The sequence below is a fragment of the Struthio camelus genome, chromosome 19, assembly GCF_040807025.1.
Source record: "Struthio camelus isolate bStrCam1 chromosome 19, bStrCam1.hap1, whole genome shotgun sequence".
Lineage (NCBI taxonomy): Eukaryota > Metazoa > Chordata > Aves > Struthioniformes > Struthionidae > Struthio > Struthio camelus.
Genome location: NC_090960.1, coordinates 5662703 through 5689557, shown reverse-complemented (window position 1 = coordinate 5689557; position 26855 = coordinate 5662703). Strand labels below are relative to the sequence as shown.

General features: G+C 39.1%; 1 protein-coding gene across 1 annotated transcript in view; it reads left to right on the top strand.

Moving 5' to 3' along the window:
- ANKFN1 (ankyrin repeat and fibronectin type III domain containing 1) overlaps positions 1 to 26855 on the top strand; it is a 79606-nt gene that overhangs the window by 16730 nt on the left and 36021 nt on the right. The window contains exons 4-8 of the mRNA XM_068913914.1: positions 1942 to 2136; positions 3612 to 3725; positions 19567 to 19664; positions 21194 to 21284; positions 25106 to 25213. Of these exons, the coding sequence (XP_068770015.1) occupies positions 1942 to 2136; positions 3612 to 3725; positions 19567 to 19664; positions 21194 to 21284; positions 25106 to 25213 (606 nt within the window). The remainder of the gene's footprint in view (positions 1 to 1941; positions 2137 to 3611; positions 3726 to 19566; positions 19665 to 21193; positions 21285 to 25105; positions 25214 to 26855) is intronic.

Below are 26855 nucleotides of genomic sequence, written 5' to 3'. Positions count from 1 at the left end.
GATGTGTTGCATGCTTCTTGTAGGCATGGATCCAGGAAACCCTGTCACCTTTGGCCTCCCAGTAGACAGCCAGTACTGAGGATACCGGCAGATTCCATTAAGCCTGGCCCATATGTCTCTGTCCGTCTGAAGAATGATCAGACTTCAAGAAGGATGGCGGCAAGCCAGCTTCTGAAAGCAAAGTCTTAGCGACAAACCTGCTTCAAAAAAAACCCTTTGTATGTCAGAAATGTTAAGTAATTCTTTGCTTTCTCCCTGCGGTTTTTACAGATCCAATGGCACTTTTCACAGTAGTATGCAAGGCTATCCTTAGACTCTATAACTGATTGTGATGTTGTCATGAGAGACAATGGGCATAAGTTTTAAAAAAAAAAAAAAAAAAAAGTTCAGACTGACTGGATAAGAGGAAAACTCTTTCACGTAAAGACAATAAAGCAGTGAAACAGGTTGTCCAGAATGGTTATAAAGCCTGGGAAGTTTTCAAGACCAGACTGGATCAAGCTCCAAGTAATCTGGTCTGACCTAATAGCTTACCCTGTTTTGAACAGGAGGTTGGACTAGAGAAGGTCCCTTCCAACCTGAATTACCTTTAATCCTATAATTCCAGGTTAGGAATAACGCATTCTTATGTGCCTGGCAGATATCTTCTCTCGAGGCGTTCTGATGTCAAAAGCCAGTCAGAGTGTTGGTCTCAACACAGTTTGAGACAGCAAACATGTATACAGCAGTTTGATGTTTTCAGAAAATATCTCTCCTTTCTTATACAAGTAAATGATCAGTGCAGCCTGCAGAAGACTCGTGCTGTTCCTATAAAAACCTTAGAGAAATCAGGACCCTGGCTGTCCCTGTGCCCATCATTGTTAAGAGTTGTGGCTTGTGGCAGTGAAGCATTTTAGATAAATAGGGGCCTTTTAAATCAAGACTATCTGAGAACTCTTCTGCAAAATTATGAGATACCAGATAAAATTTATTTTCTGTGATTTCAGAATTCCTTCTCTTGTACGCTATTTCCTGTGTATTGAACTTCAGATCAGTTGTTGCATTCCTTCTCACATTAAGCAGTTTTACAAGTTATATTTTCTAACCTGTACATAGTTTGAACAAGCTCAGGCTAAGAGCAGTTCTAAAAATAGTGATTTATTCAACTCATTTCACTGTATAGGGGCTAGTTTAGGGCAGTCCTGTGGACCTGGGCAGAGATCAAAGCCTATTTTAGCTTGTAACCTATGTTATTGTCATTTTCATCTTTATATAGCACTTTATATAGCAATCTTTATATTCATCTTTATAGTTTGTATGAGCATACTGGAGGGACTGCTAAATGTTGAATAGAAATTGTTCTGTGCAGTGGAGAAAAACAGAATCTCCATGTGTCAAACTGTTCACTATTTGTCAAGACACTCAGAGGACTAAATAGATATGTACGTGGGGGACTGAGGCACAAAGAAAACCTAGGAAGAGATCTATTGAAGCCCAGCCAGGGCCCTTAAGCACAGCACTCATTCTTAGGTTAGATCTCTCTTCGCTTGTAGAGATTTATATATTGTATGCCTTTATCTATAACTAGGATCAGCCTCTTTTCTTTCCACAGAAGCTTATGATATTATGGCTAAGTAGAGGCTGGATAGAAACCAAAGTGTTTTATTGTTTTAGTCATTTTTTAATGTTCCACCAGCTTAAAACAGTCTATTTCAGTCTACTTAGGACATTTTTAAGCATGTGAGAAACACTGGGAGATAAAATTTGCTCAGTTTATTCAAGTGATCAGTTCCTCGAGTGATATAAATTGGCATGGCTCTAATCCACTTGACTATAGGACACCTACCGGAAGACAATGTTGCAAGGATTTTACCTTATATGGGTTATATCAGAAGGCTTAAGGCCACAATTTTGTCGCTTAAGTCCATCAAGCGATTATTTACTTTTCCCTTTTCTTGGTAGTTGTTAACATGGAAAGCAGGTCAGTGCATCTGAGCACGTTGGTCCAGGAAGCACAGCAGAGAGTTACTGAGTTGTCTGCACAAGTGATGAATGAAGGCCTTGGTACGGACAACACAGAAAAAGAGAAGCAACTAAAAGCATGGGAATGGAGATACAGGCTATACAAGCGCATGAAGGCAGGCTACGAGCATGCTAGTAAGTAGAAGAAAGTAATTATGACGTTCAAGACAAGAACTCCGCAACTGAGAATAGTCTGCCTTTGTCGAACAAAGATGTTCTGATACTCACAACACTGCTGTGAAGCAAGCAAGTGTTAGGGTGGGAAAAGTGAGAAATACAACTAAATGGCGTTACCAATAATGAGAAGAGAATTGATGTTAGAACAAAAGAGGACCAAATAAATGAGAGCAGCAAGCACATAGCTTCTTTAGGAGCAGGCTGTGTAAAACTGATAAGAGGAGGCCTACAAACTCTTACTTCACCATCTAATCGTTCTGTCCTGCTTCTTCCTCTTCACGTTTACTTCTGGATTTCATTTAATGTGATCAGAATTTAAAATAGGGCAAATAGGAATATATGACTAGGAGGAAGAGGGGTTAGAACATTGGCCTTTTTTCTATTGTAATTAAAAAAAATTTTAAACATTTCTGTTTAAAAATTTAAATATTTGATCAAACAATGAAATTTAAATTTTCGCATAAAAACTGTGAAAGCATAATCTTATTTTTGGCATCTGCATATGCTCTTTCATGAGAGCGGTCACAGATTGGGCCACTTTAAACAGTTCTACAAATGAGTCTGTTCCCAAAGTAAAAGTTATTTTGGACCCATGGGAAGGAGTAAACAAACAGGGCTGAACTGTTTCACTCTTAGATCTTTTGACTGTATCCTATTCAATGAAATACAATCATTGTCATTAACACTTTTACAGCCACCTTTATATAAATGTACTTACAAATAATTTTTGCAAGGTCACTCACTGTATTCTAAAATTATTTTTTCAAGGCAAATATGGTGCTCCTTGTATTGCATATTAAACACAGCAAATACAGCAGTATTGTAAGTTGTTATAATGAAAAAATTGTTATTTATGCCAGCAGTAAGTCATGACATTTTGTGTTTGATTTCTGAACTGAGTTTGACTGATAGTGTGTGAATTCAGCTTTGTTTTAAAAGACATTAAGCTTCAATGGACAAATGTATTTTGGAACTACTACGCTGAAACATTTGTGGAATTTGCAATTTCGGAATCACAATGATGTAAAAATGGTTTCTGTCATTTGATAAATTTGAGTTTGTTAGTGAAACCATAAAGGTTTAATTAGCTCTTTGTGGTTTTGTCCTTTCTCTCCCCTCTTACCCACCCCAAGAGATTTATAGGGGCTTTTCATTGACATAATTAGCATGAATCTGTTTTATTGGGTTACATATATGCAGGAAGATATTTTTAACCAAAAGGAGCCAAAAACCATGATAGAAACAAATGGTGTCTGGAGGATATTGTTAGCAGGGACACTAATTAAAATGCTCAAAAGGCAGTGAATGCAAACACCTACAACCCAAAGCTCACAATTGCAGGGTGATTTTCAGTAGGTTCTTTGAAGACACAGAAACATTGTTTGAATAGGATTTGTTGTGCTGAAGAGCTGATGTTTTCTCTTCTCTCCCAGGAGCCCCTGAGGCGCCAACCAATGTCTGTCTCATGGTAACAAGCAGTACATCACTCACTGTCACCTTCCAAGAACCTCTGAATGTCAACTCAGCTGTAGTGACCAAATATAGAGGTACTGGTTTTAGACATCTTTCATTTATCTTAACAATGTACAAAAATTTGAGGGCTAAGTGATGAAGGTATCTATCTACAAGAGAGCATATTGCAATGTAATGCATATCTGAATTTAATTATTTTCCCTGTCAATAGCTGTAAAAGGGGTTTTTTCCCCCCAAAGACAGAAATTTTCAAAAAAGAAAAATAAGTTAACCAAAAGCTTTCTTCTTGAGTGCTTTGAACAAGTTTGCTTGATTTGCTGTGGTTGGGACATCAGCTCAGTGACTGAGTTGAGATGAGCCAGCTATAAAACACAAGCTAACTTTTGGTGCCTGTGGGCTTCTGAAACCATGTGTATCTTTGTAAATGCCAAACCCACACCACCATTCCTTAAAGGAATGCCTCTGGAAGCTGAAACTGCTGGCACCGGCATCATACAGCCCAACTAATTAACTATTCCAGGGCTGCCACATCATTCCTGGAAGAGCAATACATTTGGGGTGGCACCAGTTAGTTGCAAAGTGGAATGAATAGGAAAATGCTTCCATCTGAATAGCTCTGTTGAATAGAAATGGTTTCAAAACAGAATTTCTGTTCCACAGGAAATTCCAACTTTAAAAAAAAAGTTTTATTGCAGGTTAGAACAAAAATGAGAAATTTTAAAATTTCCTGTGTAAAGGAACTTCCAGGTTTTCTAAAATGTTTGGAACAGTAAGTTCTTCCAAGCCAAGTGCAGCAATCAGCAGTCTCCATCTTCCAGTGGGACCCTGGGATATATATCAGGATTTTCCTTCCATATCAAAGCACTGCTCTAAAGAACTGAGGCCTTCTCTGCCTGCCCCAGGGGAGGCAAAGAATGGGGACCCTGAATGTCCTCTTAGTTGATTTCCTACCGAATCTATTTCAGTCTTTCCTGTTGTGTCTGTTCCAGTTGGCATTAATAATTAAAAATTTGTTGGGGAGGTATTTGAGCCTTGGATTTTCATACTAGTAGCAAGAACCATAATGGCGGGGTTGTAGGGCAGTCTGTTTCACCTTTCTGTTGTGCATGTGTGTCGCAGTGATTGCTTCATCAGGAGACGTTCAGAGATCCCCAGTCCAGGAGAGTGCCCAGTAGTTCATGGGGCTCCTCTGAGGATGGGAAATGGGGGTGCACAGGCCCCGCTGACGTGTGCACCCAAAAGGACTGCATGAGTTTATTTTGGAATAGGCAGATTCTCTCTTTCTGCCTGCCCCTGCTTCCTATCATAGCTGCCCAAGCTGCCCAGCATGTTTGCCCAGAAGAAATTTTTTAAGTGTTTTTAAAAAAAAAAAAAAAAAAAAGGCACAACCTCCCATCACTAAGACCATCAAACCATCAAAGTGACTCCATTGTTTATAACCTCAGTAGAAGAGTAAATTATTGTATTACACCTAGTCAGCTGTGGAGTGCTGCAGGAAGTGTGATTTTGCAAAGCATCAAAGCCCTTTAGGAGCCTAAATCTAATTTTCAACAATGGGTTGCGTTGCCAGGAAACTAGATTTCATTTAAGGGCTTCCTACTGTCTGATTTACTTGTGCAAATGATACTTGGGCTCCTAAAACATTTAAGTTCTCTTGAAAATACTAGCCTGCTTTTTCTAATAAGCAGATCTTGTACAACCCTGATACATTGTCCACAATATATAATAAATGTTAGTATTTTCACAGTAAAGTGACTACGCAAATACAATTGAATTTTAAAAATTATTTTCTAAAGGTTGTGGTTTTCTCCTCTTGCATATTCATTTGGTTTGAATCTGTTTTGTACCGTGCCAGCTCTATTCTCTTTTTGGTAAGTACAACATTAAGAGAAATTTAATCCAGCTTGACCTAACTTTCTAATCAGACTAGGTAGCAGTGCCATCACATTTTGAATTATCTCACTGCTGATCATTTTATGCTTCATCAAGTTGACGGTTAGTCCTGCCAGAATGTTCTATTAAAATCCTTTATCCCAGGGGACCTGCATATTTGTGTCTGGATAAAAAGAAAGATCATTAATAGCTCCTTTTGGTGACTTTTGGGAATTAATTAAACCCTAGTTGTAGAATTGTTTATTACGTTATGGAGTGAGATTCTTTGTGGTAGTTTGAGGGGTCATAAAATGAACCTTTCAAATGATCACTTGCAAGAATGATTAGAACCAGCTAACAATTACTAGCCGTGAAAAGAGCTTGATAGCACTATCTGAGGATCTTTTTAATCTGACATATAAACGCCCAATCCAGAAAACCATCTAAGCATTTTGCTAATTTAGGGCCAAAAATAAGCTGTTAGGATTTTTTTCCACAATACTTTTTTTAGTGAAGTAAAATTCAGGAGCACTTGCAGCAGTATTTAGGGAATACCTGCTCATTAGCAATTGCTAATAATGTTCTTTCTCTGGACCTCAGTTATAGGAGATAAAAACTGATATCAGCTCTCAGTTCAGTTCAGTTCCTTAAAACCGTTGAGAAACTGCCAATTCCTTTGTTCTGTGTCATCTTTTTTTTTAACATGTTTTTCTGAAGTTTTATTTGCTTAAATGTCATTCAGAAACTGGATTTGGAACATTATCTAACCATTTGCTATTTTCTTGTGTGCGATCCTTTCCCTTGTTAGCTATATAACTTGCAAATAATAATGGAGGAGAATAATACTTTGCACTCACTCTCTAACCACTAAAACCATCTCACTTCATTAGGAGATTTAATTTTAACCACACACGGTGAATGGGTATTGACTTTGGTTTCCCAGCTGGATGGCAGTTCAGTGATTGCATTCTGATGAGCCATTGCTTTAAGGAGCCAGCGTATTCTTTACTTCCTCTCAAGGAACTGTTGTTTAATGTTCCAGGCACCATCCTAATGGTTCCCTTCAGTTTCCTTCCGGAGAAGGCTACAGTGTGGTGGTGGTGGCCAAAGTAAAATTATTCCTATGTATATTGTAACTTAGTAAAGTGTTTTGAGTTTGGAAGCAGACAAGCATGACATAAATTAATAATAATAGTAGTAATCTTTTCTGCACTAGAGAGAGATTTAAAGCCAGAGATACTCTACCCCAGCCAGTTTTAGGAAGGATGTGAAGCATCACTGTAACACTGAGAAGAAAAGCCCCTGTCCTTGGCTAATCATGCCCTGAAGTCAAACTATACACCCCATCACGGAAATACTGAAGACTTGCCTTGGTTTTACATCACTGAAACCACAATCAAAATGTTCTACACTGATATACAAAATAGCTTGCACAGTTTGAAACTAAGGTGAACCTTATTAGACAACATTTTGTACACACTGTCATGTTGTTACTGCATGATATATTCCCCCCCCCCCCCCCCCCCCCGAGAGCTACGCTACTGTAACTGCCTTGATGCAAAAAATCGTAATCCAGCTAAGCACCACTTAACTTCTAGGAGCGGTCCCATTGGAGCTGGGTAGTAGGTGCTTGTAGGGCTTTTAAGCATTGCTGTCTTTCACCAGTTAGCCTTTCTGATGGGGTTCGCATATAGCACACAACTCACACACATATAGAAATCAGTTTAAAAGAAAAAAATTGCACTTATTTTCTGCTCATTTTAAACCTGATTATTGTTTTATTTCTACAGTAAGTATAGTTTAAGCTCCTCTTATTTCATAAAGTTTTTCATCTGTTTCCCATCAGAAATGGTCATAGTAGTGCTCTAATCCCAAAGTATAGGATAAAGAAGAAAAATAGACACTGTGCTGAACACTACCTGCTGAGAAGGACCATCATGCAACGGAAACTCTGCATTTATACTTTATTTATAATTTCCTGAACAAACATCTACATCCCTTTTTGAAGAAAAATTGAGGCAGCTTCTGTAATGAAAGTTGAGCTAATTTATTTAAGAGACTGTAGTTATTTATGTTTGACGAGAGAGAAAGAGAGAAAAAAAACTGAGCCACGTTTGATGTAGCAAACAGAGCTGGTCTACTCTCTGTTTCAATGTAGCTGTGGACTCAGATGCTGTGTTATTTTCCAGATAGCAGTGCTGAGTTGTCTAGGCCACTTTAGTCCTTGTTACCTTTTTTGTTTGTTCATTATTGTAGCAGAATATTTTGTTTGTCAGGATTGCCCAACTGCCTTCTAGGATTTCTGCTGGATGGAGAGAAGATGTTTTTATTTTCTGTGTCAGTGTAGCCCTTAAAAAAAAAAAAAAAAAAAAGTCCGCTAGCTTAGATCAGGAGAGTTATATATTGCTCAATTTTTGACAAAAAATCACTCACTGCCTCCCCTCCTCCTAGCCAATTTGTGGTTCTTTTCAGATTTTTTTGCATTAGAATAATTTACATTGTTTTTAAATCATTGGTTCAGCCCTCGTCAGATGTGCAGTAGCCAAAATATGTTGCTATCTGATGGATGGTTTAGTGGCCTGCATGGAACATGTTGGTTGTAGGCAAGTACGTTTGTCCAGGAGAGCTGGTGCAATTTGGTATTATCATTGGAAGTCTCAACCAAAGGAACAGACTAGGTTTGATGAACTGAGCTGCCTTTTCATTAAAAGTTAGCATCTGAGATCACAGGATGAGGAAGTTTGCCAAGTATGTAATACATGTTCTGTATCTCAAAAAAATCACTGTCTGAGATTCTCAACTGCCATCTCACTATGTCGGTGGAAATCTTTTCATACAAAAAATTTCTGTATGAAAAGCCTCAAGAAATGTATAAAAACTGTCTAGGAATCTTGTGTGATTCTGCATGTTTTACTTGCATGAATAATCCTTCCACAACTAAATAGTCTCACAGATGTGTGGGCTTCTGATTGTCCCTGTATACATGTACACACGCACATATTTTGTAATTGTGTATTTGATTTCTCTATCAGTAGTAGACTTGCCATGTTTGACTGAGTTTGGATTCTTCTGTAGCAGGCTTCCTGCAGTGATCCTTCCAGGGTTACATAGGCAGCACCGGTACTGTGTGGGTTTGGCTCCACACAGATTTGCCTAGTCCATCCGGTAGAGTTTACACAAAGGGCATACTTGTGCATATTTATTTATTTATTTGTATGTAAATATAAGTGTGCATGTGTATAAATATATATAATATCTCTGTCTTTGTTTCTGCTTTGTTGATGACTGTTCACATTGTGGTGTTGCTCAGAGTAGAAAATAGCAAGCCTGAGCTTTGTTTGATTTCTAGAAGAATCCTGGTTATGGAAGTGAATGCTTGTGGAAGTGAATCTTATGTATGAAACTGCTGCTTTAACATTAGTATCTATACATCCTTATACAGTAGGCACTGTGTCACGGCCTGATCCTGTTCCAGTTTGTAGTGGAATTAAGTAGCCTTCTGCATTCAGCTTGGTCTTGAAACCCTTTTCACTTATTAGTCAAAGTTTCTATGTATATTTTGAAACTCTTTCTTTCTTTCCCCAGATCAGTTCTTTACTCCATAAAAAGGAAAGAGAATACATTTCTTTGTAAGACATTTGAATTTATCCTGCTGGATAGGTGTGGTCTGATATTTTTTACAGTCGTTCATTTATGGCATTTTATTAGGTCTCCTGGGCACTTTATTTGCACATTACATTTTGGTAGCTAACAGGACTGTGCAATTTGACTTCTATTTTTATGCATAGCAAGTACAGAAATGTTTAAATGTTAAAACAAACCTTTCTATTTCCAGCTCCTTTCAATGTCTGTAGTATGCATTGGAACTTAAAAAATAGAAGTTCTTAAATTTTTTGTTAAGTCTGCTGTGTATTTAAAGACACCTTTGAGCTTGGATTACATATTAAGTGAGGGTGTAATTAAGTAATGTAGTTGATCAGACACACATTATTCAGGTCAATCATTCTTTCCTCCTGCTTTATGTTTTATAAGAATTTTGAATAGCAGCTCAAGATGAATGGCTATGAGAAAACCCAGACGTCTAGGGTCTGGTTTTGTCTGTCTTTGGTGTATCTAAGAAAAAGGCTCATATCATGATATGGCCTAATTTTAGACATTGCTTTACCTTTTACATTTGCTTTGACTTACCGACATTAATAAGCGTTTTTAAAAATGCTTTTGCATGTGGCTAAGCATAAAGCTTCCAGTTTATAGGCACAAAAACTGACATAGAAGAGGGGAATTTCTTATAGTCAGTGATAGGACTGGAACCCAAGACCCTCTGTTTCTGTCTGGAAAGAGAATCCGTCTTTAGCAGATCTTTTGATCCATGGGTTTAGGAATACTTCCTCACTGCAAACTTAACAATGTTAGCTGTTAATAAGATTAAGTTAGCAGAATCTGTTCAAAGGGAATGAAGCAATGTTTCTCTGCTCACTGCTTTATTTCTAAAGTCTTTTTGGGTCCATCGTGGTCTTTCCTTGTCCACTTACAAATGTAGAGGCTCTAAAACATAGTCAGGTTACCTGTCCAACCAAAACCTGATATTCTTCTGGTGATAAGATCTGATGCACAGGACTGATAAATGAGTGTAAGTTTGAAATCAGGCCCTTAGATCTGCTTCAAGCTCTTATCAGGTATATTGGGCATAAATTGCAGGGTTTAATGCGTTCATGCATGAGTGCCCAATTAGTTCATGCATGAGTACCCAAATAATTTATGCATGAGCACCCAATCAGTGCATGCATGAGCACCCAATTAATTTACTTACGACTGCCCAACTGGTTCACACTTGAGCGCCCTGTTAACTCATGGGTGAGCACCAATTGGTTCATGCATGAGCACCCAATTAGCTCATGCCAGAGTGCTGTGTTGGGCACACATGGCAGGTTTCGGTAGCCCAAGGCTGCAGTGGTGCTTGTGTGGGAGGATGCCAGGAACTGGCAGTTGCTGGTCACAGATAGGCCCAGCCAGCTCTGAAACCAATGAAAACACCCCATCGCACCCTGAAACATCAGCTCATCAGAGGAGCCCACGGCACCCCATTCAGATTTAAGAGCAGGAGCCACTAGGGGAGGAGACGCATGAGAAGGTGCATAAGGAGACACATGGAGAGATGCTTGAGGAGACGTGGGGCTGGAGAAGTGCTCCAGGAGGGAGGAGCTCCAGGCCCAAGGGTGTGCCTTTGAGGGACTGCAGCCTGTGGGCAGCCCACACCAGGGCAGGAGCCCCCAAGGGACCACAACCATGGGCAACCCAGGCCTGAGCAGGGACAGTAAGGAGCAGAGGAAAGCCGACAATAAGCGCGGAGGAGTGGCAGGCGGAAACGGTTACACATGCCACACCAGCCTCCTGTGCTGCCCATCGCCCCCCCAAGGGAACTGGGAAGGACTGAGCATAACCTATGGTGAAAACAGGGGAAGCAGAGACTGTGAAAGGGGGAGGATAGGTGTTTGGCTTAAGATGAGCCTGGGAAGGGGGGGAGGAAAGATGTTTACTTAAGTGTTTGTTTAATTGTTTGTTTGTTTTCTTTCTTCTCAATACCTGAATCGGTGATTAGAAGTTTGTGTTAATTGGCAATAAATTAAATTAAGTAAAAATTCCCCACATCAAGACTGTTTTGTCCATGACAACTGGATGCAGTGTTACGGAGAGGTGAAAGCACTTTAAGTTACTGTAGATATTATTTTAGAAAAGGATAAATGCCTTAATCAGTTAACACCTATTCAGATAAAGCCTTCTTTAAAAAAAGATTAGAGAATAACCAAAGGAAAAGCACTGGAATCCCATTAAGTAGGTTAACTGAACACAGATTTGTGTATTTTCTTTCTTTGAGGACACTGCTGTGCAGTGTTCCACTTCGTGAATATCTTGTACATTTTGATAGATGACTTTTTTTGTTTGCATTTTCCCAACTGCTCATTTTAAATTGTATTTTAGTATATTATATTTTAGGAAGAAGCTGAGCCTAACCCATGCATGCTTCACACAAACGAGTGGTCCTTATTTCCATAAGCTTCCCCACTGGCTTTGGTTACACGAATTACATGAGTACAAACTACCCACTGGGAGTGGAGATTTGCGAAGTTGGAACCTGAGCCTGTTAGAGCTTGCTAGCTTCATTTATTCTGCAGTCCCCTTTCACAGTTCTACCATGTGTTCTCTCCTGCTTTCCTTTTAACGACGAGAGTGGGTTTATGGTACTATAATGTCGAGTTCCACACCAGCTCTTTATCCACTGGCCTACGCTGGAAGGTGTTATGCGCCCCTGCAGCATGTTTTCTTAGTTGTTTATAAATATTAGTGAGAAATTTCATTTGCACTAACAAAAAGGAAAAAATTTCCTTGTTCCACTGCAGTAACTGACCTCACTACCAACAGATAAAGAATTGTTAGCACTTGGGCAACACTAGTTAAATACTTCAGAGAAAACAGTCAATCCTTTTCATATTTTCTGTTGGTGAGAATTTTATTGCAAAGCAGTCAGAAATGATACACGTCATGTATGTAATATATATCTGCCAAAAGATGAACTGGTGAAACCATGATCAAGCAAAGATGTTTCTCTGGCACGAAGCCAGCTGTCGTAATGCCTCCCATAATAATCTATTTTATGCCTTGATTTTTCTGGCCTCAGTCAAAGGAACATCCAGAAACAATATCACAGGAAAGGTGATTTAACTTTATCTGTTATTATTAGGAGGCTTAAAAGGTAAAGGAGTCCACAGCTGTTTGGCTTTACTGCAAATACATCAAGTATTTAAATATTTAAAAAATTCTCAAAAACTAGCTTTATACCCATGGATGTTTCAAATGAAGATATGCTCTCTAGACAGTCTGCCGTACTCTTCTCTTTCACACTAAAACACAATAATGCTTTATTTAGTTCAGGTGGACATAGTTCTGTTCTTCATTCCTCTTCAGCCTTAGTAATGTTTCTACTGTTCCAGTACAAAGAGAGCCTTGAATAAGTTTACAGAAAGAAGTGAAATAATAGATAACAGCAAAATAAAGTGGCTGGTATTGAAGACAGGTAGAAGCTCATTTTTTAGTTTGAGTAGTACCTACAAGTCATTAGTCCCAGGCCATGACTACATTGTTTTAACTTCTGTGTTTGCACAGCAATATGCCTAAATCCCTTAGGCATTGCTGTAAATCCCAGTCTCCAAACAAATGAAAAGTTCACCTGTCCCTTTTGTAAATGTTGTGGCTTGTATCATATTGTCCCTATCTGCACTCTCATCAAGCAAAATGCCACTCACTCTGGACATTCTGAGTTAGCCTGCGTTTATGGGTGGATTACATGCTTCATGGAAAAAAGGGAACACATACAAAACTCCTCAGTGCCAAATCCTTTTTTTTTCCCCCAGTAGAGGCACCATGCTGGGATCTCTGCGAGTACTCCATGCAGCTAGTATGATTTGCCTTTCTGTTATCATTCTTCGGAGAATTTCCAAACAGAAGAGGTGTGAACAGAGCCAGAACCCAAATCTGCAAAACCTGAATGAATAAATGCAAAGCTAGTTTGCAGTATTCAGTCAGCTCTGTTATTCATCTGAGATGATGATGCTGTATACACCAACAAACTGATTTCACCTAGCTGCCTTGAACTGTCCCTTCTAGGCTGAGTTAAGAAAGGACTTAGTAGCCTGCATTACAAAATGTTTCTTTTTGGGGAAACAGTAGTCCATAGACCAAGACTTGGCAACAGTGACCTCAGGGAAACCTGCTTCGCCTTTGTTAATACAGTGATCTAAAACAGGCCATGCAGTGATTTAGTACAGGTGATACTGGGATGAAAGAAAACCTTGATTTTTCTGTTACAGCTGTCTGCTATTTGAGTGCTGCAGAATCAGCTGTTGTTATCTTTGCCACCTGAGACACTGTGCCAATTCCTGTTTATCTTTCTTCTACACGCAGTCTTGCTGACCTCAAGAAATGATGGATACTGTATAAGTAGAATCCAGGACTGACTTGTCACCTAGTTCTTGAACCACTAGATAGCAGTGCCTTGAATGGGAGGTTTACCCATCTAATCATGTGGTAATCCTGAAAACTGTCAGAATGAAATAATAAAGGGAACGGTATAGTAGTTTGAGGAAATGAGGAATTTTCCAAGTTCCTTCTTGTGTGTTATTAATGGTCATAATTTGCACTCTTGATCGTATGCATAAAAGCATCTCTGTGGTGTGTGCACGATGCTCATTGTTGCTACTGCTTCAGGACATAAGGAAAAGTGAGAGGAAGAGCTGTGTTACCAAACTTAAAATATTATTGCCCAGTAGCTGGCGAAGACGGTATGAACCAGGACTACTGCATTCAACTCTTGTTATGTAGAGGTAGCTTGCTGTGAGAACCATGGCAAGTCACTTAACTCCTTAGAGACCACAGTTGTAATAAACAGGATTATAATACCACATAGGGAGCATCTAACGTTCAATTCATTTTGAAACTCTTGTCTGAAATGTATTGTGCCATTGTTTACACAGAGGGAATTACCCAAAATCTTAATACTAGTTTTCATATGAGTTGAACTACTGGAAGAGTAGTTTGTTGGTTCAATTTGTGATAATGAGAGAAATTTCTCCAATGTAAACAAGGTCTGTAAGCCTGTTCTGTCTGGTACTGTTTGCACTAAAGTCTTTTCAAGTCTGAAGTTAGCAGCTTCTACAGTTATATTAATTATTAATATTATATTATGCAGGTGGTCAGCTTTGCGGGACCTGTCTTCACTGCAGTTATACTTCTAAATCTGTATTTAGGAACTTTCATCCTACCTTTATTCACACAAATGACAGTGCTCAATGTCCTTGAATCAAGCTGCTAAGACACTATGAATGTAAATTATTGTAATTACTTTTTAAAGATCAGCAGACAGAAAAATATGTTTTAAAGGGGTTTCTGGTTTTAGGGCTCTCGCTCTTTCAGTTTTATGTTTTAAGGAAGCTATAAAACAATGCAGTTATTATTTGTTTGAAGGTCCTTGGAAACACTAGCTGAGATCAGTGTTCTTGAGCGTAGGCCCTGGACACAGGGAGGAAGGGAAGGAAAGAAAATCCTTGCTCCTGAAGAGTCGCGTTAAAAGCTGTAGTGGCACAATGGTTTGCCCAAGGTCACACGGCAAGTCTGCAGCGAATGTGAGAATCGAATCCAGAACCCCAGCACAGTACATTGTTCAGTAGTGCCCATCAACTTGGCAGCATAAGTCATGTCCCTCCATCTAATTAATCTACATAGCAGTTCAGGGAATAGTAAGTGCAAGTGAAAACAAATGCTAAGAGAAGTGACAAACTCTACTATGGCTTGGGCTATTTACTTAAGAGAAGATGCACGTTTTCTGAATGGATCTAAAATAAGGTAAGGAGATCTTCACTTTGTCTCTCGTCTTGTCTGTCTCTGTGATGAACTGTTGAAGATGTGCTCAATATACCAGAAAGATAGTGAGTGGAAAAGAAACAGGTGAAAAGAAGCTTGTCCCTTTATTTTTAAGTGCACGAATTGAGAATAAAAAAAAAAAAAACTTGGCCAGAAGTAAGTTACATAACTGAAGCCAGTCTAAAATTATGTGCCAGCAATTTACATGGGTTTTATGTAACTGTTTATACTGCTGTTTATTTAAAAATTACTACTTATCTTGGCGACCGCAGCAACACATCGTGCATTTGCTAGCTCTGGAATACAGGGCACCTTCATTAAAACACATAGTCACCAATATATTAAACACAAAAAAAACGCTTGCTCTGACATAACGTGAAGTGTCAGATGGAAACCCGCAACAGCGAAGACATTCAGCGTTCAAGACAAAGCAGGCCTTTTGGATGTTCAGAACAGGACTGGAACATGCTCCATCCTTAATTCACCCAAGAGCTTTCAGGTCCTTTACAGTACAGTTGGTACAGTCTACAAGACCAGCTCTTGTTCCTGGGCTGTTATAAAGGGCCCTCTAAATCTTCAGGTTTTTATGCTTGAACATTTTTATATTCAGCTTCTCAGGTGCTGAGGGTAGCCTGCCTTTTGTTCTTTCTTAAAGTCCCAAGTACTTTAAAACTATACAAACAATTGATATTTTTATTTTACTACAGAGCAGTCTCTCTCAGAGGTCATTCTCTTGAAAAGTGGGCAAAGATTTATCGATGCCTTCATGCTGGATTGCTCATGCACAAACTGACATCATTTTTAGGTCTAAGTTCATTGCAAGGGTAAGACCATGGGTATGTAGTTTTCTATTGGTACCAGAATGAGCTATGTACATCTTACATATCCAGAAATTGTTAGCAACACTGGCCTAATAAGGTCACAGGAGTTTGCCTCTTGTTCTTTTGGGGCCTGTTGAGTGAACAAGATACCGTTTCTCCTTGCCTTCGTTTTCCCATCTGTAAAATAAGGACGCTGGTATTCACATCTTTCTAAAAGGATTAAAACTCAAAAAATGAGTATATTAGAATAGTATTTTAAGACAACCATTATGATAGAAAGCTAAAATCTGGCAGTGTAGGACAGGGAATGTAAATTTAATAATGTAAATGTAATAATCGGTAATTACTTAGGCCAATTTGCATTTGTGTGGGTTTTTTTAAAGCTCTACCACATCATCCACTTCTCAGTGAAAGCAATGAAATGTTAGTTAAAAACAAAAGTAAGCAAAAAAATCCAAAATTATGAGTTAATGAGTGTTAATAATTATGAGTGTTATGAGTTTCTTCAGGAAAGACAGCAGTCAGAGAATGATATTCTACCAAAAAAAACAATGTTTCAGTGCATCTAAAAATTGAAAAATTTCAAGCAAGTAGGTAAAATACTGTTGATATGTTTTCAGAAGTACTTTGAAACAAGGGGGAAAGGCACCATTCTAGCACAGCTGTTCACAATTTTTTTTTTCATTTATGGAAATTTTTATTAAAACTGAGGGGCAGGGTTCTTTCCAGATGTGAGGTTTTTAAAAATATATATTTAAAATTTGAATTTTGAGGAGCTTTATATGCATCATCCTGTAAGGTACATATGCTTTGAAGGGAGGACCCTCAGTCGTAATGAGTATCATACCCAGGTCTACAAGCTACTATCATATTGCTGATATATTTTCAACGTCATCAGGCTCGGCCGCCACAAGGTAAGCTAACAAAAAAAGGGCAAAATCCTGGCATTACTCGGCTCTGTAACGAGAAATACAACTGAGTTTCTGTCTAGCAACCAGTGAAGACTAGGCTGGTTCTGGCGATCAGAGGGTTACACGTCTGTCCTCAGCACCGTTGTGAAAGGGCTGGCAGACCCGGTCACTCTCCTTAGCGAGCAGTCATCCCTCAGGGGCCCGGGAGGTTATTGTGTCACCCAGAAAGTAGATGAGGGCATTTGCCCTGAACCTGGGGTCTTATTAACAACATGAGTCAGGGCAATAGTTTGTCCTAGGACAGGACATCAGAGTAAAACTGTGATTTATTATTTCAAACCCCACCTCCTTAGGTGGTGTTACTGTGACAGCTTTATAGGCAGTGACAGCCTTTTTTTGCCATTATGTATTACTTAGCATGATTTCTCCTTGATCACTCATCTTCTTTCTTTGAACTCAGTGGTCTTTGAATATTTCTGAGAACAACGATTATGCTGTGGTTAGTCATAAGAATAGCATTGTGTTGTTCCTGTTGTAAACACATATGCAAAAATAGGATTAAAATCCCATGTACATTAAGGTATTTGATTTCTCCTCTGGCAGTGTATTAGGGTCTCTGAGTATTCGGAGCAGTTTTTTAAATGCTGGTGTAAAAGTGGAAGGGCTAAGAAGGACAAATGTGCCAAGCATAGGGCTGCAGTGTTCTCTGGTAGGTGCTTAAAGTATAGGATTATCTGTGTAAACTACCATAACTTAAATATGCCTCTTGAACTACCGGTTTATGTCTGGATACTCTGCAGTACCCTCGAACAGCTGAAAATTAGAGAAGCTCAAAGATAGGTTAAAGCTGCCTTTCTTTCTCCCTTGGCTCTTGTTCTGTGTTGCCTGAAGCACAAGCCTACCGCTGCCTCTCATGCTGAGCAGCGCTCTCTGTCAGTCGTGCCTCTGATGTCATTGAAGAAATAGGACTTGCTGGCAGAATCTGTTTTGAGTGACACTGTCTTGCTTTACGTGACTCTTTGAAAAGACAAATGGCATCTGAAGTGACTGCAAGTCTGCTAGTAACATATTCAGCCATTCAAGAAGGGCTTCTCCGGTATATCCTTCTGGAAAATGGAGAACACTTCTAAGTTAGCAGCATGTATACAACGTCCTCAATGATTTAATACACTGGAGTTATAAAATCCTGAAAATCATGGTTTACAATGGAAACTGACAGACCATCGAGTTTAGTAGTACTTTTAGGCACTGCTATAATTAAGTCGTCAATAAAAACTCTACAACATGGTACTGTAGCAGTTTCTACATATTCATATTAGTGCATAGAGATAGCTTCCATTAAAGGTGGCAGTAATTAGGTATTTATAACCTATGAAAAACTACAGAAATATGCACTGAACAAGTTCAAAGACAATAGACAAAACCAGTATCATTTTTCTTTGCAGAAAATAGGAAAATGTCGCAGAAAATAATTGTGCATTTACAAAGTGAAATCACAGAAAGAGAGTGGTAGAGAAAGGAAAAGTGAGTTGTGCTGTTGGTACTTCTGTGCGGCCTTTTAATATGAAAATACCAGTAAGAGACAATGATGTGCTTTCACATGCTAGAATTAAAATGCCTTCTGATGTAGTCTAAAATATTGCCTCCAATGCCAATACATACCTAAATAAAGCATGTATAAGCTCTTTTATGTGTGTTAAAGGAAAAGCTTTGGGCTGAATTCTTCTCCAGTTATTTTGGTGTAAATCCAGAAAATTCATGATATTTTCCCATATCTACAGTAGAATAATTTAGAGGTGAATTTCACTACATTTTTGATAGGTTTGCCTGAAGGTTTGAGTCTGAAGATTTTTTTATATGAACACGTTATTAAATCCTGCAGGTATGACTTGGGATTAACCTGAAATCTGATCACGGTACCTGTACCTGTCCATTGCTAAAATTTTACTTAAGAAAAAGAAGCCATTTTCTTATCTGCAATCATCAGTTCCCCGCTTGCATATATATGTATGTGTTTTTAAATGATCTAGTAGTTCATCGTGGTCTGTTTGATACTATTTTACATTCACATTGATTTTTTAAAGTAATGAAGAGGAATACTTAGAGCAGAGTGCTAATTTCATAACCTCTTAAGGAGGAACATGAGCAGGCTCTACAAATTGATGGGAGCACTTTGGTAAAGGTTCCCTTTGTATTTCAGGCTGCAGGACTGGCCTCAGGACTGGTGAGGAGGGATGTGTCAGCCCAGTGCCAGTTAATTCAATTTGAAAGTGGATAAACTTAATAGGTCCTTGTGGAGCTCTGTAATTTCAGTGACCACAGCAGAACCGGACGTGGACTAGAGAGCCAGAGCCCACTGAAACCAACGAAGAGATTTTAGTGAGTGCCAGATCTGGACCAAAGTGGATATTTCTATATTGAACAGCCAAGGCTATGTAATGAGAGTTTTGCAGCACAGTGGAACCCAAAGGGCTCTCTGCAGGTGCCCAAGCCTTCCTATGCAGATCTGATTGCAGAACAGCACTCTTTGTTGGTTCGGATGTATAAGCTGCCTAATGGCATTAGCAGGTCCAAATCCTCTGTCTTCTGCCACTTCACATTCTTCAAAAGGAAGTTACTTAAATGAGGGCAAACATTGGCCTGAACGTAATTTGTATGCCAGTGCATTTTTAAGCATTCTTTTATTTAAAGCTTTTGAGCGATGTTTTGCTTTTCTCTCTCTCTCTTTCACACACACACAATCATAACTTAATTACTGTGCAAAGTTTTGCTAAACATTATTTTGACTTTAAACATTTTCCCATGGAATGGGAAAATCTGTAAAGTGATTAAAGTACTTTGATGTCTTTGCTTGGACAGATACGTGATTTAATTTTCTCTTTTTATTTGTTTCCTAGTGGAATGGAGCTGTTCAGAAGACTTTTGTCCTTTGGTTGGCGAAATAATTATGGATAATCTTCAGTCTTTGAGGTGTACCATCACGGGTCTCAGAACAGTAAGCATCAAATGTTTCATTTAGATCTTGTTTCCCCGCACCAGTGATACAAAGACAGATATTTGCATCCATGCCTGTTTTTAATAACTGCAGAGTGCCATTCCTCTAACAACAAGTTCCAGTCATTAAGCATAATAAGTCTGCTATCTGTAATCTGAAAGTCGCAAAGGAATAGACAGACAGCATGAACTGTTTTATAAGTTGTCATGTCATGAGGAGATCAGAAAAGACTGGAATGAAAGGTGCTGTATTCTGGATCATAGGATAATCCTAGTGCAGATCAAAGACTCTTGAAAGATCTAGTCCTGACTCTGATGACCGATAGCTAAGATAATAATTATTTCTTTTCTGCTTCTTCCAAGAACATAGACATTGATGGAAGTCAATTTTATTTTTTTTCTTTATTTTTGTATGAACGTTTCATACTGAAAAGAACTGGGTAAGCAATAGAGACAGCTGATGATGATTCTTAAGCAGAATAATTTTGACTATGTGTCTGAAAGCCTTTTCTCTACTGGCTGTTCATGACCATTTGTACAGGCAAATTTTGGTTCACAGAATACTTGAAGAAAATGAATCTTGCTCAAAATATACCCAACTATTTCCACAGGAAACATTAGCAGGGCCCCAGTCCAGCATCCACTGAACTGGAGTCTTTCCTTTGAATTCACTGCACGCTAATTCAGGCCTACAAAGTTACAGTACAAGGAGGCATGTGTGTTCAAAAAGCCCTTGGCCAGTGCCCCAATATATGGGGTTTTACATGGTTGACTCTGCTCTTGAGTTGAAATTCTTAAAATGAGAAGAAGCTAAGTGATGGGCACAATATAAAAACCTCCCTTATAGAACAGAAAATAATTTTTTCTCCAGTCTTTTATCTGGAGAAATCTGTGATTTCAAGCACATCATTGTTTTTTCAGGGAACTGAGCCACAGTATGCATTTCCTTTGTTTTTCGTTTTCTGTCACAAACACAGTAACTTTTCTTAAGTTAAAAGCTAGCAAACTGGCACAGTCACTTTCGCAGGCACATATCAAGAACAGTGCAGTGGAGGGTGTTCGTCTACACTCTCCAAATTACATAACATCTTTAAACGAAAAGCTAGTTTTTTACAAGCACTCTCTATTGGCCTAGATTTACACATCAAAATCGATGGTAAAGATCTGACCAACTTCAGCGGCAGCCAAATGAAGCTTTTTCAGTCTCTGTGCTAGCAGATGAGTTCTGTCAAATGCTACAGGGGAAAGGGGACTTCTTTAGTCTTTTAAGTCTGATTGTAAGAGTTCCCAGTGGTCTGCTTTGGTAGAAGAGATTGCAGTTCCTCAATTGAAATTGGTGTACTCTGTTAAATCTCAGCAAATCACCTGTTCTGAGAGCTTTGAACTATGTTTCAATCCATCATGATGCATCTGTTGACCCAGCTGAAAGCTACTTACAAGTTTTTGAAATAAAACAAATTTGGGAAGGACAGTTATAGCTAAGATTCCTAGTCAAGCACTGTTTTTGACTTCAGTTGTTTCCATTTGCAGGGCCAGAGGTATTATGTCCATGTTTCAGCATACAACATGAGAGGATGGGGACCTCCATGCAAATCTACTCCTGCATATGCTTCTCCTTCAAGTAGGTTGAGTTTGTCTACCCTCCTAGTTTGATTAGTGATTTTGCTTTTTAGAATTTCTTCTTGTTCACAGAGAAGAAAAAGCCAAGTATTCTGGAGTCTCATGAATTCGATTGGCATGTCATTTAGGAAGAATGAAATAAAATCCAGCTTCCCCCCCCCCCACCCGCCCAAATGAGCAAAATAATTATATATGCATGTTTATTTGCCTTACCTTCTATTGTTCTTCAGTCCTTTGATGGAACAATGTCTGTTTAGTCACTAACACAAACTGCATGTCTATTTAGTCACTCACAAACACTTAAGAAAAATTAGAAAGGTTTTGACCTTAATTTATCTGAATAGAGTTCAGCTATTTGGAACTTCATTTGTGACATTACAGATACCATTCACTGGCCAGTTCTCACAGCTGTCAGTTCCTGCTGAAGTTGGGGGATACATCCAGTACGTAAAGTACTCTTTTGCAGGCTTGCATGTTGGTAGGAGCTAGCCCTTAAGCAATAAAATGTTCAAGACATGTTCAAAAGCCTTCTTTCTTTTACAAGCCTGTGATACATTTTCTCAGACTCTGTTAGGACTATGATTTTTCATTTGCAGTTTCTAATCTATGAAATCACATTCTATTGTTAGTCACTCTTCTAGGCTTAGTGTTCACTGAACTAGCTAAGCATGTTACAACATCCCCTGTATTGATCAATGCAGTAAAGTGGATTTTTTCTTTTTATTTTATTCCGTTAGCACTTGTTTTTATTAGGCTAATGTAACAATTTAATAAACTTCAATTGTAATGTGAGAAAATAAAGCTCTGCTGACTCTCAGTGGTGGTAACAAAGAGGGTTGGATAAATGAGGCTGTTGCAGTACTATTGTCCTGTCTTGCTTCAAATTTTGCTCTCATTTACCCCAGAATAAAGCCAGAACTATACTAAAGAAATCTTCTATTTGAGAACAAAAATAAGCCACAGTCCCAGGACAAAATTCTGCTCTTGGTTATGTGAATGACTCACTACCATGAAGTTGTTTTGAATAACTAAGTGACATGTAATTGCCTTGACTTTATGCAAGTGTAACTGCACAGGATTTGGCCCCACAAACTAAAAATTTCCATCAGCTGAGAAACAAGACTGTTTTATAGTAGTTGCCGGTTATTCAGCTAAATATACCAAACAGCACAGGGCATTCCTGGCAAGACGTGGCATTTAAGGCTGTAGCTTTGTATGATATGAAAGTTTACTTTGAACATATTGCATTGTCTTCCCTGCCTATTTCTAGTCCATCCACTGCTTTTAATCTTTTGGAGTCTGACAATATGGGCTAGTTCCAAAGCTTTGGGAAGTAGGGGAAGTTTTCCTTCAGGTTTCGGTGGATCAACACAAGAACTATCTAGAGAGTGAAGTTCATTTTCCCGTGTTTAGTGTATCAGGGATTCTGGGCTCTGGAGTAGCAAAAAGTCCTAGACTTGTCAGAATTAGGGCCACATTGTCACATACAACTGCTCAGAACTCAGCAAAGTCCCTGCCTCTGGGGCTTGTCACATCCATTAGAGTAGCACTGAAGTGCCTTGGACCGTGAGTGTGGTGGTGTTTTCTGAAAGGTAAGCAAGGTAATAAAAGGAGTATTTTGGATTTCCCTGTGGGAGAACAGGAGCATCCGTTCATATGCATGGGAACTTTTGAGAGTTTGTGGCAAAGAGCAGTGTTTCTTCATGGCTATATGTGTATGTGTTCTTTGTTGGTTGAACACTGAAGCATTAGGCAGGCTCAGCTCTCACTGCAATATAGCTGGCAATAATGTGGTGTTTTCATTAAGTATCCGTAGTGACACATGCTTACGCTTAGCAGCAAGCGAGACCCTCAGAGCCTAAATGTAAATTATTAAGTAATACTAATATCACAATTTTAGCTTGAGAGACAAGATGCTATTTACTGTTGCAGTTACTGGGGGCAGAGTTTATCCGCATGGCTGCTTTCACCATTGGTTTTGAAAACTAACAAACAGCCTGTCCTTGGCAAGAAGAAAGCAACCTGAAATTAACACTGGTGTTACGTAACAGAATATGACCCTAAGCTAAAAGTTAAACATAAATACATTAACACTCTACAGAAGTGTTTGTCATGGGAGCTAGAAGAATATGCAAGGGAAATGAAAGCTTCGGGGCTTAAACCTGATCTATTCCGATCCCAGATCCCATCAAAGCTCAGTGACATCCTTGGAGATGCATCCTTGTAGCATGACAGTGAGCACTTGCCCCTGCCTGCCTGTTTCCCACACATGGAGTCTAGCAGCCTGGAAAGCTCTGGCCAGTGTTGTAAAGCTGATCTGGGAAACCATAGTGGATGATAACATTTGTAGGCTTATTGATTAGCATGTGAGTAATGGACGATAAGGGAGCTGGTCTGATTTTCATGTCATTTGGAAGATAGTCAGCAATCTGGAGGTTCAAAAAGTTTGGGAACCACGGGGTTAGAGAAATTGTGGGGTTGTTCTAAACTCTACTGCTCCCTCTCCCCAGACCACTTTGGGCTTGGTGACTTCCAGCTGGTTCTTCTTGGCTGCCCACAGGAGATCTGAGAACTGACCTCCTCACACAGAGCTATAAATGCAGCTGCCTCTTGATCTCTACAGTAGTATCCAACATGCAGGATAGCTACTCTGCAGCTATTACAACTGCCCACAGGCTATCAGGGTAGCCATTGTCTTCTCTTTCCACTCTTTTATGGGGCTTATCATCGTTCTAGCTGCTATAGTAAATGACAGCAAAAATACGTTTATATGCCTGGCATAGTGAGCCCCTTGGAAGGAATGTTTGACTCTGAACTTACACTATAAACTAGAACTGCATATTTATTGAGTGAGCAGTTTGTTGGTGGTGGTGAATACGTACACGGCCTCTATGCCAGCAAGGAAGAAGCAGGTCTCCTTTGCAGGCAGATGGATCTCTTAAAACCCTGATCAGTCACCACTACTTTGAGTCAGGAAATTGTGGTGGGATAATTTTTTCTCATTATAATAAAAATATAAAAACAATCAAAGCTGGAATTAGAAAATTCCTCTCTGATATACACAGTTTCATCCTTCCATCTGTGATAGGGTGGACTGTTTTTTTTTTTTTTTTTAATCAAGACTGAGATTGTAGCTAGCAGCAAATGAGGGTGAAAACAAAGTCTTTTGTGGGTGGAAGGGATGTGGGACAGAAACCGCGGCTTCTTGCCTCACGAGTGCAGTGCTGAGCAGACTGTAGACACGAGGGCGGGAATTGCCAGCGGTCAGTCCTCTTTGCTGGGAGCAGATTTTCAAAAGTGCCTTTATTCAGAGCATGCTTCTGTGGCTACAGAGCTAGGTCTGGATGTAGGAAGATGTTCGTTCTCTGCTTTACAGCGGGTTTCCTGTATAACTGCAGGAGAGTCATTTAGCCTCCTGGTGCCTCAGTGACACACAGAAGAAGCAGTAGTGTTACCTCAGGGAGGTATTGTGAGGGTCAGTACAGTGACGGCTGAGAGCAGCTCTGACACTGCAGTAACAGAGGCCATTTACGTACTGAAGAGAAGTAGACGTTGTCTAGCCAGTCACTACAGGAGCTTCTGGGAGGTGATTGTGAGCTCTTTGTTAGTAATCATTATGATTAATTACCTCTCTGGCATGAGGCAGGGGAAGCTTATTGTAGAAGTAACAACTGCACACTTAAAAACAACTGCCATTTTTTCCTGTGTGCCCAGATATAAGACTCCTGTAAAGCCAAGAAATATCAGAGGCAAGAAAATATTTTTAAAAACCCTCTCCTGCTCCTTTGTGTTTCATTTCTGTTTATTTCCTTTGTTCAATAGACTGGAAAGACTGCAGTGGAAGAGAACCTCGGCACAGGGGACACACTGAGGCCCTGGAACGTCTCCTTCAGCAGGTTCGAGCAGCTCATCAGCATTATAATTGCAGAGGTAAGGATAAATATCTATGTGGTAGGGCACCAGCTGAAGCCTCTGTGGCGCCTGTAATTTTAGCAGTTTTATAACTAGGTCATACCTTCTCATTCATCAGGAAAAGAAAGATATTAATATAGGCCCATCTGGAATCACTTTAGTGCGCTATCTTGCTCTTAACCCTTGAAATTAGTTGGATGAAAACATCTGAAAGCTAGAATGCACGCAAGCACAGACACACCCTCTCTCCCTCTATCCTGTACACACCTATTGATTCGATTTTTCCTACAAATCATTTTCACACAGGATTTCACTAAAATGTTTCGAGGATTTCTCTTTTGCTTTTTCATAAAGAAATACTTTGAAAAGTTAACAACTGTTTTGGATCAAAAGACTTGGCTGCCTCTAAATGGAAGACACTAGGTATTCTAGTGGATATGATGCCAATGTATAATGAAAAATAGTTGCACAGTGTAGTGGGAAGGCAAGATTGCTACATTTGCAGATAGAATGAACCAAAACTGGGAGAGAGTTCGAATATCAGCCAGTTCTTTGCTCTTCATTCATGAGAAACAGACTGTGCCTTTAATAGCTTGAGAGCCAAGGCAACAGCTTGGCATTCTTTCTAAAGCCTATATAAAAACTCCTGTTCTATATGAGTTGTTGAAAAGTTGCTATTTATTTTCTTAAAGTGAACTTCTAACTGGAATAATGCTTTGTGGCAAAGGAACTTTAAACTGAAGAGCTGAGCTACCATGAAGTTTTCTTTTTTCTTCACCTAGTATGACTGTTAATATTCCAAGTTGCATCAATTGATTTAAATTCATAGAAATACTTAGGGCTAAAATCATCTGGCTGAAATGGAAAGATGCAGCCTTTGTTCTTTATGTGCAAATATGTCACGATCATGATGATCCACAGTCTGCCACAACCCATTGTAACCATAGCAACTTAAACTATTCAGCTATGTTGCTTGGAAAGGGCAAGGAGATACTGCAAGAAAATGTTGTTTCTCTAATTAAAATTCGTACAAACGTTATCACTTGCAGGTGGTCTTGGTAGCGCAGATTCAGATGATGTATTTTTTCTCTTATATAGCTTTTTCATACTGTTAAATAAACCATTTTCCATGGTACAGTTTTCCTTTTATGAAGTTAGTACATATCTTGGGTCTTTCAGGCCACCTTGCTGGTCAACTGGGAACAAGTGATGGAACATCTGAGAATATTCTTAGTATAAATTGTTTTACTGACATACCAGGCCTGAACAGAAGCAGTTATAAAAAACATGCAGAAAATCCCTTCTTTTAAGAATTTGACACGAGTGCCTGCTTCTTATAAAATTCCTCTGCTCCAGAAATTAACTCCAGTCTAAAAGCAAGGCACAGACAACTGTTACTGATCTCGTAACTCCTTTTCCTTAAATAATAAATAACAACAATATAGAAGATCTGTTTATCTCAGAGCATTTTCTTACATGTAAGAAACAGGATCTGTGAACTTATATGTGGCAGCACTGCATTGTGGAGTCAGCTTGAGCAGTACCCTTGCGTCCAACCAAATAAGCATCTCATGATTGCTTGTAATGTTATTATGAAGTAGTGTATTTTGGATAAATCAGGATTGTGACATAATAGGGCAGCCTTTGGAACTTACCTTAA